This window comes from Geotrypetes seraphini, chromosome 2 (assembly GCF_902459505.1).
Source record: "Geotrypetes seraphini chromosome 2, aGeoSer1.1, whole genome shotgun sequence".
Taxonomy (NCBI): domain Eukaryota; kingdom Metazoa; phylum Chordata; class Amphibia; order Gymnophiona; family Dermophiidae; genus Geotrypetes; species Geotrypetes seraphini.
The window spans coordinates 344,885,022-344,897,872 of record NC_047085.1 but is presented as its reverse complement, the minus strand read 5'-3'; the positions used below and the strand labels follow the sequence as shown (position 1 = coordinate 344,897,872).

General features: G+C 41.4%; 1 protein-coding gene across 1 annotated transcript in view; it reads left to right on the top strand.

Annotated features, from left to right (window-relative positions):
• Nucleotides 1-12,851, top strand: part of EZH2 (enhancer of zeste 2 polycomb repressive complex 2 subunit) — a 378,737-nt gene that overhangs the window by 322,624 nt on the left and 43,262 nt on the right. Inside the window, 1 exon segment of the mRNA XM_033930316.1 lies at nucleotides 8,358-8,536. Coding sequence (XP_033786207.1) covers nucleotides 8,358-8,536 — 179 coding nt within the window.

Below are 12,851 nucleotides of genomic sequence, written 5' to 3'. Positions count from 1 at the left end.
TCTTGTGAATTTATGCCAGGATTGCACAAATTTAGCACTTTTAGAGCGTCCTTGTGCCATGTGTCATGTGGGGGGGGGGGGGGCTGTAATGACTTGCTTAGCTTTCCTCCCACAGAAGCAAGTGATTAGATGCTCAGCTAGCCCGGCGGGGTGGCCTCCATTACTATCGGGGCTTGGCACAGCTGGTTCTTCAGTCAGCCTGACTGCAGACCCTCTGCAGCCTAAGACATGCAAATTTATGTAATCTAAGGGCAACTCTATGCCCCAGGAGCCAGATACTTTCTCTAAAATCATGAAGTTTTGTAGTCAGAGTTTAAAAAAAAAAAAAAATAGGCGTGTTGTTCTCAGCAGTCTCCTTTTCCCCCAGGATGTTTTTGGGTGGCATGGTGCCTTTGGGTGTGTCCTCACCTCTGCTTGATCTGGCTGTTGTTCTGCCTGCTCATGATTTGGGTGATCCGGATGCTGAGCCTGATCTCTTTGATCCATTGTTTGACAGTGCAGCTCTTCCCGGATCAGGGGATCCGGGCTTGTATGCTGGATCCACGGATCCTTTGGGGGATCTGGATTCTGGTGATGATCCTACTGTCCTACACTTAATTAAGTTTACGGCTCTGCCTTATCTTCCTGCTGAATCTTTGCAGGAATTGAATTTAGTGACTCAGCTGGCTCCATCCACTTCAAGGTTTCAAGATTTATTAAAAATTTGTTATACCGCTTAATCTAAAATTCAAAGCAGTGTACAATAAAATTCATTAACAGCATACAATGGCACAAAAACAAATGATTAAAAACAGAACATATCATTACAGGGGATTTGTCAGTAAAAACAAAAATACATACACCAGACAAACAGAAGTAAAACAAGAGAAAAAGAGGAGAACTACAATCAGTTAAGGAAAGAACAATAAGAAGAGGGTAGACCTGAAAAACAATGATGAGATTGTTGCCCTAACGAGGGCAGTTATGTATCAAAAGTGTCTATGAATAGGAAAGTCTTCAACTTAATCTTGAAAGGGCATACAGAAGTTTCTTCCCTTATCCCTTATATAATTGGGGATGGAATTCCAAAGGGAAGATGCTGTCACTGCAAAATTATTGGATCTCAAAGTGTTAATATATTTTAAGGATGGAATGTTAAGAAAGTTGTGAGTTGCAGAATGGAGAGATCTGGATGGGCTATATGGAATAAGTAGCCTATCAATAAATTCTGGTTGATTATATAATCGGGTTGTGAAGGTTAAAAGGAGAAGTTTGTAACTAATTCGGTGCTCCCTGGCTTTATGGTGGGGGCTCGCACTCTGCAACCTTTCCCTGGCATCAGGATATGAGTTTTATCATCTCTGAAAAGTTTGACTCTCTGGAAGGTACTTTGAAGAATGCTAGAGCTAAGTCCCATTTCTATCCACTGGCGCAGGAGTGTCAGCAGCTGTTGGGGCAGCCTGAGGTGGATTCCTTGGTGGCACAAGTGTCAAAGCACACCTCTCTTCCCAGTGACAAGGGAGTTGTGTTGAAAGATATGCAGGACTACTGTGTAGATGTGGTCCTCAGAAAACTTATTGAAACAGCCAATTTGGGTTTCAAAGCTGCTGTGGCGACATTTTTTGTCCCATGCGCCTGTCTTGGCTGTGCATGCTAAAGACTGATGTGGGGGAACCTCCTCATCAACTGCTGATGGCTGAGATGGATTATATAGTGGATGCCTTTTATGATCTTTTGAAAGTGCTGGCAAAAGTGTCAGCGTACTGCATTTCAGCCCACTGAATGCTCTGGGCAGTGGGCTGGTGATTCCACTTCCAAGGCGACTTTAGCAAGCCTGTCTTTTAAGGGGCAGTTATTGTCCTCATGGATTCGATATTGGACTGTTGCCCAAAGTCCCTGCCTGATACTAGACTCAGACCCTCCGAGGTTCTGGGTATTCTAATTTTCGGGGCTCCAGACAGTATTCGCATTCCATGTTGTAGAGATTTTCCCAGAGCTTTCAAGGTTGGTATGTGGGCTATAGGCATTCCCAACCTTCTGCCACCCATCCTGCACACCCTGCCAGAAAGGCACCATGACGCCAGGATGCCAAATGCCTCTCTGCGAATAGGGGGCTGGCTCTAGGAGTTTCTGCCTGCCTGGATGCACATTACCTTCCAATAGAAAGTACTAATTTACATACTGCAATCTTATTACATTTTCATAGAGCTTCATGTACACTGCTTAACAAATGGCAGCTGCATGTATAAGAAATTTTTGTATGGACCTTCAGAATGCAGTTGGGCACTAAATCCTTCCAGTTGCTAAAGTCTTCATCAGTCCAACTTTTATTGAAAACATTTATAAATTAGTTTCTTCATAATGCAAACTTTTTATATTTTTCTGTATTTCTGAAAAGTTTTTTTTGTGCAACTATTCATATAAAATTCAATTTAAACCACTTAGCTTTCAATTTTGTTTTTCAAATCTCATCAAAACCACTTTTCCCGACATACATGTTTCAAAGGAAACTTTCTTCAGGGTCGAAGGGAGCTGAAAAAATAAAACAATAAATATCTTACTTTCATAGCTTCTAAAAATAGTGAATAATATGCCTCAGAGATGTCACAAAAAGTTTTTTATAAACCCATCTTGTTAATACCGTCTTTCAGCTTGTAAAAATAGAAGTAAAACAAAACACTTACCAATTGTGGGAGCTTACATCTGGAGTCAAACAGTTGGAGCCCAACTGCATTTTTTCAGCTCCCCTTGACCCAGGTCCTGATCCAGAACAACTCCTAATATTTTATTTGTTGGATGAATTGCATACAGTGTTGAATTTATACTAATAGAGGGCTCATGATAAATTTTGTAAGGTGACGCAACAAAGATCTTTGTCATCAGAATTGAGTTTAAGTTTAAATTCCTACATCCAGGAGTTCATCAGTTTCAGTATAGACTCAGTCTTATTGGTTATCTGGGACAGGGCTGGTGGTGGTGGTGGCGGCAGCTTACCTGAGGAAGATGGGTCTGCAAGTTTACCCTTATCTAGACGACTGGTTGATCAGAGCTCTCTCAGCTGAGGGACATAGCACAGTGGAGTAGGTGCTTCAGGTGCTGGAGAACTTGAACTGGATTGTCATCCTCAGAGTCATATGCAGTCCACGCAGTCATTGGCATACTTAGGGGTCCTCTTCGATACAGCTGCGGGCTGTTTACCTGTCCGAAACTCATAGACAGAAACTGTGTGCCCAGATTCCCACACCTTCGGCGTGGGATTATTTTCAAATTCTAGCTCCATGGTTGCCATACTGGTTGAGGTTTCTTGGGCAAGGGCGCACATGCGTCCTCTTCAGCATGCATTACTCTCTCACTGGGCACCACACCAAGATGTCTTGCAGGTTTGTCTGCTGTGGCCTTTAGATGCTCAGCAAGCATGGACTGGTGGATTCACCCACAGTCCATTTGCAGGGATGTACTACTACTCCTCAATGTCTCCTGGATCGTGGTGATGGCAGATGCCATCCTTTAGGGCTGGGGTGCACATTGCAGTCATTGTGCTATTTAGGGGTTGTATACCCTCACAGATAAAGTGGTCCATTTCCTCAGGGCCATTTGGCTCAGATGAGGTTGCAGAAGAGTTTTCTCCTGTCTATTTTTACTCTTAGGCTGTTGGTCGACCATGTCCTTCAGAGGATTTTGGTTCTTCTTGGCAACATTATGCTGGTGGCTTCAGCTAGTTTGCGCAGGCATATGGGTTGCAGCCTTTGGGCTGAGCGCTTCTTTGGATCCTTTCATGCAGGGTCCAGTTACCATGCCAGTTCTGGGGCTTTTACTTTTCTGGCAGGACTCTCGAGCATGCGTCCTTTGGGCATATGAGATGTTCTGCCCTTGTTGTTGAAGCTCTTCTAAAGTCTAAGAAGTCGTCCAGGGGTGCAGCATAAGCTACGGTGTGGAATGCCTTCCAATATTGGTGCGTCCAAGACCAAGTGGATCCGTATTCAGCTCTGATCTCGCTGATGCTGGCCTTACGGTGGCTTCTCTGCAGGTCCTGGTTGTCATGCTCTCTTACTTTAATCCCAGGACAGTTGGTGGCTCATCCTGATGTTGCTCAATTCTTGCAGGGGGTTCATCATGTTAGATGGCTGGTTGTCCATTCTATCCCTGCCTTGGACCTTAGCTTGGTGTTGTCTAGCTTTATCTAGGCTCCCTTTAAACATAGAAACATAGAAGATGACGGCAGATAAGGGCCTTACCCATCAGGTCTGCCCACTCTACTGACCCATCCCCAAGTCTACTATCCTAGGGATCCCACTCCTGGTGACAGGTTCCCTTGGCTTAACCCTCTAAGGGATCCCACATGGGCATACCATTTGCTCTTAAATTCTTGCACGCTGTTTGCCTCGATCACCTGCACCGGGAGCTCGTTCCAAGGATCAACCACTCTCTCGGTGAAGAAATATTTCCTGGTGTCTCCTTTGGTCTTCTTTCAGATGCTTCTCTGTTGGATTTGATGCTCTAGACCATTGTTTTGGCTTTTCATGTTGCTTGGGCAGTGTGTTTGCCTGCCTTTCTGCCGACAGATTCTTCGACTCGGGACTACCTGTTGTAGCCTCTGGACATATACAGGGGTCTCCTGCATGGATGGGAGGTCACTCATGAGTTTCGCCTCTCTGACCATCTGTTTGTGCTGACTCATTCGATTAAGTGGGGTGCTTCCATTTCTAGGGCCCAGATATCCAGATGGATCCTTAGGGCCATTTCGTCAACCTACATTCTTTCTGGGAAACAGTCCTTGTTTCCGTCAAGGCGCTTTCTACCAGGAGTGTAGCTTCTTCATGGTCCGAAGCTAGATCTGTCCCTCCTGAGGAGATTTGCAGGGCAGCAATGTGGTTTTTTTTCTTCCCACATTTCCAAGTTTTATAGAGTGGATGTCGCTGCAAGGTAGGACTTGGCCTTCGGGTCCTCAGTCTAAGGGGCCAACACTGCAAGCCCACCCTAGCTGTTTGGGGAGACTGCTTTTGTACATCCCTATTGTCTAGAATGTCTCACCTATTGCACTGGAAAAAGAGATTATGTTTTTTCCCTGGTAAACTCTTTTCCAGTAGATAGGTGAGACATTCTAGACTCCCCACCCTGGCTTTTCTGCACCTGTTTACAAGTTTGTCTGTTTATGCTTCTCCAAGCTGCTTCTTGGAGGTCTCTCAGCCCCTGAGAGCTGGGAAGAATTTATTTCTATGTTAATTTTCTTGGGGAATTGTGTTTCGCTCTTTTGAAGTCTGTATTGGCGGTTAATGGTACTGTTTTATTACTTTCAGCAGAACACTTTGTTTAGCTTGTTAATACATGTGCCTCTACTTCACATAGGTTGGTGTCTCTCGGTGCTTGGGTACTGACTGTAGAGGGCGCTAAACCAACCAGTGAAGTACTACAGAGGCAGAGTGAAAATTCCAGAGTGGATTTCTTCTGCAGAGCATGAGAGTATTGGGGAAATAACCCTATTGTCTACTCTAGAATGTCTCATGTATCTACTGGAAAAGAGCTTACCAGGGTAAGTACATGATCTCTTTTTAAATGTGGGATAAAGGCTTACCACAAAATACGTTAAAGCATTTTGTGATAACTTGCCTGTCAGCATGCGCTAGTCACATGCTATTTTTTTTTCTTTCAGGAGATAGTGTGTCATGGGCTGGAAATTCAGACTTACCCCCTCTTCTTCGAAACTGTGCTAGCAGTTTCTAGCGCGGGGAGCCACACTTCATGGCCCGCGCTGCTCACATCGCTCATAGAGTTCCTATGAGTGTCAGGAGCAGCACGGGTCATTCAGTGCGGCTCTCTACGCTAAAAACTGCTAGCACAGTTTAATAGAAGAGAGAGTTAATGTAGAAGCATTTGGTGCTGCCTAATAGAAAAGTGCAGGTCTCTCGAATTAATGAAAAAATACACAAGACCTGCAAAAGAAAAAGAAATCCTACTTTTGGGCAACATTAGAACACTTTAAGCATTTTTAAAATGTTTTTTTGTAAAATGGTCCCCAAAATTTAGACTGCATAATCCTTGAAAATGTCATTCTTTTGACCAGGTCTGCTCTCCTCATGATGGGGGGGCCCTTGTGCAGGAAAGCTACCCAGTAGAATGGCAGCAGGTGGCAGTGCATGGTTAGAATATTGATGATAGAACAATTTCTGATGACAAATAAGTAGTAATTCAAATATTTTTCTCTTCTGTCCCTGAAAATTCACAGTTTTTTCTATTTATTACTCTTGTATCCTGCACATCGCTAGCAATTCTTAGCAGTATTGCAAATAACTATGAGAAATAATAAAACACACCTTGTAAAAAAAAAAAAAAGTCTGATGTACACATACAATACAAAAAAATTCTAAGCAATAGACATCATAAATCATGTGTAATGAAAATGTAACAACCAGTCAAGAACAGCCACAGCACGGCACAATAAAAATGCCATTTATCAAATACAGTTTTTGATATATACAAGGGTCATTTCATAAATAATGCACACTATTTTTTTAATTTACATGTTTTATATTTTTTCAAGTATTTCTTTACAATTCTTCAATATAGTCTTTCTGATTTGCAATGACTGAGTCCCAATGTCTGGAAAGCTTCATTATTCCATCCAAGACACAGTTTTTGTTTAGTTGCCGAATGTCTTGGGTAACGGCGGAAGAAGCTCTTCCAGAGATGCAAAACGATGTCCACGCATAGGTTGTTTCAACTTTGGAAAAAGGTTAGGCATTCTTGAATCGCATTTTTGCTGTTGATGAAACGTGGGTCAGAGACTTTGAGCTGGAGCTGAAATCACAGTCCAACGAGTGGAGAGCTCCGTCTTCCCCACGACCAAAAATATTTCAAAGAGCTCAATCAAAAGTCAAACAAATGTTGATTTTTGCTTATGATCATGAAGGCATCATCACAGACAAAGTTCCATGTGGAAGAATCGTCAAAGCAGTGTATTATTGTGACTTTTTGCAAAAAATGCGCAGAAAAATGCACAAAACCTGACCTCAGTTGCTCTTGACTGGGCCACTCATTGTTCATGACAAGGCCCGCCTGCACATAGGGAATGTTGTCATTGAAAAACTATGCAAATACGACTGGGAGGTGTTACCTCAAACTCCCTACAGTCCAGACATGATTACACCAGACTTCGACCTTTTTCCAAAGTTGAAACAACCTATGCATGGACATCGTTTTGCATCTCTGGAAGAGCTTTCTTCCGCCGTTACCCGAGCCATTCAGCAACTGAATAAAAACGGTGTCTTGGATGGAATAATGAAGCTTCCCGGACATTGGGACTCGGTCATTGCAAAGCAGGGAGACTACATTGAAGGATTGTAAAGAAATACTTGAAAAAAGACCAAACAAACATGTAAATTAAAAAAAAATAATCTGAATTATTTATGAAATGACACTCGTATTTCTTGAAAATACATTTGTAATTCTCTTCTTTGGGAAGAGAGCATAGCTTCATCAAATTGTTGTTCATACTGATCTTTATCTGCCATCATTTATTATGTTACATGTAGGCCTTTTTAATCTAGCCCTTTTGCTCCTATACCTTTGGTCATAGAGTAAGTTTTGCAGTATCTTCTGTATCTGAGAGGTTATAGTACAAGTTACCTAATGCCATCCATGCATCATTAGTAGTAGTAGTTCTACCAGCAAGGGCTGCAAGTTCTGTACCAGACTCTAGAAACAGAAACCCATGTTAGGAATGGTTAGTTCATTGACTGGCTTTAGAAATCATTTATTAAATAAGATCAGTCCTAAATCTCCTTTAAATTTTATTATTTTTATTTATTATAATTTGTCATGTGACATCTATCTGTATTTAATTTTTTTCTTAAAATATGTAATAGTAATGGTACCCATGGCTCTGCTGAGAGTAGTAAATATTTCCATCTTACCTTGAAAAATAGAGGTATCAGTAAATAAGAACCATTTAGTTAACCTAGTCTACCTGTTTATGCAAGCCTAATAAGGACTTACTCAATTTGTCTGCCCAAGTGTGCTTGATTTGTGCCACTGTTTTGGCTCCTACCAGCTATGCTGGAAGCATGCTCCCAATGTAATTTATTCTTAGTGAAAAGTTTTGAAACATGATATAAATTAGCATGTTTACCAGTTCCCTCTCCCTCTTCATAGTATGATTGAACAGGAGGCCAATACAGTGTCCAACTATAATGAAGATGGAGTAGACAAAAGGGTAGTGAGAGATGATATCTCTCAAGAAACCTCTCACTCAATTTACCTTGTGCAAATTTTAAGAGAACGTAATGGGAAAGAGTGGTTAGGATCATTCAGGTGAGATTAAAGAGTAGACTAATAATTTGGTAATTTCCATTGCATTACATCTCTCTCTCTCTCTCTCTCAGGCCAAAACAGGTTTCCTGGATGTCGTTGCAAAGCACAGTGTAACACTAAACAGTGTCCATGTTACCTGGCTGTCCGTGAGTGTGATCCAGATCTGTGTCTTACTTGCGGAGCAGCTGATCACTGGGATAGCAAGAATGTTTCTTGCAAGAACTGTAGTATTCAAAGGGGGTCCAAAAAGGTTGGCCTTTTATTTGTTTTTATTATAAGAAATTCAACTAAAGTTCTAATTTTTTGCTTAAAGACACTGTCAATTTGTTTTCAAGATGATAAATAGTTCATGTAGATATAGATGTAAAATATATGTGTGTGATTAGAATATACAGCATACTATATATGCAGACAAATATATTTTTGCACCAAAGAATTTTATAATAAAGCATTGTTAAGATATATATTTAACTTTAGAAAATGCCTTATTACTTTTTCAGCACACGTTGATGAAATAATAAAATATATATCTGTTCACATATACTCAGATTTGTGAAATTTGGCCAAGAGTATTAGCTCCTATAGCCAAACCCACCGCCCCATCACTGTGTATGACTTATTTTGAAAAAGAGCTTAAAATGAACATACTGTTCAGACACTAAATGAATAATGATAGTTTTCAATGGCAAAAATGATAGTTTTCAATGGCAAAAATGATAGTTTTCAATGGCAAAAAAGAAACAAAAGTTCCCACTTAGCTTTCAACTGTATCAACAGATCCCGACATGAGCCATGTTTTGAAATTCTTTTTCAAGGGACCCAAAGGGTGATGTAGACTGTTCAAAATACCAAGGAAAAGAGTAGTGTGATACGGGCAAAACACCTTGTAATCATATACAGTACAGTGAAGAAAAGTTACGTTATGTATATGATTACAAGGAGTTTTGCCCGTATCACACTACTCTTTTCCTTGGTATTTTGAACAGTCTACATCACCCTTTGGGTCCCTTGAAAAAGAATTTCAAAACATGGCTCATGTCGGGATCTGTTGATACAGTTGAAAGCTAAGTGGGAACTTTTGTTTCTTTTTTGCCATTGAAAACTAGCTTTAGTGTCTGAACAGTATGTTCATTTTAAGCTCTTTTTCAAAATAAGTCATACACAGTGATGGGGTGGTGGGTTTGGCTATAGGAGCTAATGTTCTTGGCCAAATTTCACATTTCTGAGTGTATGTGAACACTTAACTTACTTTACAAGCCAGATATATATTTTTCTTATTCGTATACTGAGAAGTCTTGTCCAGCTACACAGTATTACTTTGACTTCCTTGCTCTTTAAGCTACGATAACACACACCCTCTACTATATTCAGGATGAAATAATAAAAACAAATAATAGCTTATAACAAGTATTTGTAATGAACTGATACCAACCAGAAGAAATCATCAGGTGTTACTGACACATTCCCATTTAAGTTTACAACCAAGCAAAGGAATAAAGAAGCAGCAACTCTTATTTTCTATTTTGTAATTTTTGTAACTTTAATACAGTTTTTCCCAAAGTTAGATATATGACAACTTAACAATGCGTCCTGATTTTTAAAGTTGCAAATAAGTTTCTGTATAGTTTAAACAATGCTTCATAGAAACATAGAAATAGACGGCAGATAAGGGCCCACGGCCCATCTAGTCTGCCCACCTTAATGTCCCTCCCCTACCTTTGCCCTGTGAATAGATCCCATGTGCCGATCCCATTTGGCCTTAAAATCAGGCACGCTGCTGGCCTCAATCACCTGTAGTGGAAGACTATTCCAGCGATCAACCACTCTTTCAGTGAAAAAGAATTTCCTGGTGTCACCTCGTAGTTTCCCGCCCCTGATTTTCAACGGATGCCCTCTTGTTGTCGTGGGACCCTTGAAAAAGAAGATATCTTCCTCCGCCTCGATGCGGCCCGTAAGATACTTGAACGTCTCAATCATGTCCCCCCTCTCTCTGCGCTCCTCGAGCGAGTATAGCTGTAATTTGTCAAGCCGTTTTTCGTATGGTAGATCTTTGAGTCCCGAGACCATCCGGGTGGCCATTCTTTGCACCGACTCCAGTCTCAGCACATCCTTGCGATAATGCGGCCTCCAGAATTGCACACAGTATTCCAGGAGGGGCCTCACCATGGATCTATACAATGGCATAATGACTTCCGCCTTACGACTGACGAAACCTCTTCGTATGCAGCCCATGATTTGTCTTGCCTTGGACGAAGCCTGCTCCACTTGATTGGCAGACTTCATGTCCTCACTGACGATTACCCCCAAGTCTCGTTCTGCTACCGTTTTTGCTAGGATCTCGCCATTAAGGGTATAAGACTTGCATGGATTCTGGCTGCCCAGGTGCATAACTTTGCATTTTTTGGCATTGAAGTTGAGTTGCCATGTCCTAGACCATCGCTCCAGTAGGAGTAGGTCGTGCATCATGTTGTCGGGCACTGAATCTTCGTCTGTTGTGCATTTGCCCACTACGTTACTCAGTTTGGCGTCATTGGCGAATAATGTTATTTTACCTCGAAGCCCTTCAATGTGAGTTATTAATTTGATTTGACTATCCATTGTTTTTCTAGTTGGTATTTATTTATAAAAGCTTAAATACAGCTAATTTGATCATAATCATTCAAGGCAGTTTACAGTGATAGTAAACAAAACATCAAACATAATGTACAAATAAAAATAGAATGTCAGTGCAAATATAGAACAGTAGTAGCAATTTGTTTTCATGCCAGGTATTCTCTATTAAGTTGAATTTTGGCCTCTACTTTGTTTTTCTGGGTAAATTATTAAGGATTTTTTTTTCAGTCTTGGTTTAGTTGCATTTTGAAACATGGAATAACTCACAGCAAATATAACATAACCGTAAAAGTAAACAAAGAGATAAAAGGAAAAAGGGTAGGGAGAAGAACACAGTAGAGTCAGCAAGTGAATAGAAAAGAAAAATTGACTTGACACTCTGTTGGAAATTGCCTTAAAGGTTGTTTGTGCCTCATGGAAAGATTTAAAACAGTTAACTCATGACAAATGGTGGAACCTTCTCTATTTAATCTATAGATATGCAGCTTACAGTGCTAATAAGTTATTTCACGTAAATGGTCCACTTTAAAAGAATTTCTTGCTTTATTACATACTCCTACTTAGATAGTTATGAGGCCCCGATTTTTTTAAGGATTTTATTTTTAATCTTACCAGTCCAGTCCAGATGTTTAAGTATATGCTGTCCTGCAGCCGATGAAGACAGAGAACAATTTACTGATGTCACTGCTCTAAGGGCCGATACAGCCCAGAAGCCTCTCAATATTTCTACTACTACTACAAATCATTTCTATAGTGCTGCACATCAAAACAAAGAAGAAGAGAGTCCCTGCTCAAAAGAGCTTACAATCTAGTCATGACAGGCAAACTGAACAATGCTCAGGTGGGGGAATTACAGAGTTAATGATAAGACAGGTATTGGTGCTAGAAGTGAGATGGAGTTTGGAATTGAGAGCAGCTTCAAAGAAGTGGGCTTGAGTCTGGATTTGAATACTGCCATAGATTGAGCTTAATGTACCGAGTCAAGACAGTTTGTTCCAGGCATACGGTGCAGCAAAGTAGAAGGGACGGAGTCTAGGGTTGGCCGTAGAGGAGAATGGTACTGATAAGAGAGACTTATCCAATGAGCGGAGTGCCCATGGGGAGAGATGGGAGAGGAAAGATACTGAGGAGCTGCAAAGCAAATACGTTGTAGGTCAGTAAGAGGAGTTTGAACTGTATGTGGAAATAGATAGGGAGCTAATGAAGTGACTTGAGGAGAGGGTAATGTGGGCATAGTGACATTGGTGGAATATGAGGTGTACAACAGAGTTCTGAGCTGATTAAAGGGAGGATGACTCCAACATATGGTTTGTGTCTTAACTGAAGCAGAAGCAGGCTTAAATTTCTTTGGGCTCCTAGGGTAGCTGCCTTTTGGGGTGATCTTTTATTTTCCTAGAAAACTAGGGACTGGATTTTTTAGTTATCCAATGAGAAATAATCAAGATTAGACAGACTCTCCTTACGTTTAAGAGGCCTCTTCTTTGGGGAAGTTATCCCTCTGATCTTCAGTGAGAACATACTCTAGAGCAGGGGTCCCCGAAGTCCCTTCTTGAGGACCGAATCCAGTCGGGTTTTCAGGATTTCCCCAATGAATATGCTTTGAAAGCAGTGCATGCACATAGATTTCATGCATATTGATTGGGGAAATCCTGAAAACCCGACTGAATTCAGCCCTCAAGGAGGGACTTTGAGGACCCCTGCTCTAGAGGCTCTGCTTCCCCCTACCACAGTGTATTATAAACTGTGTGCCACGGAGTGTGCTGCGAGATGCTGGCAAGGAGGAAAGACATTGACTTACAGGACATGCCTCTCACAGTGAGGCATGTCCTGTAGGCAGTCTGCTGGCACCTCCCACTGGCATAGTATTTGCAGGCTCAGGGCCTCATGTATGCACGGATGTTGATGTGATGACGTCACACATGTGCGTGACATCATCATGTGAACGCCAACGC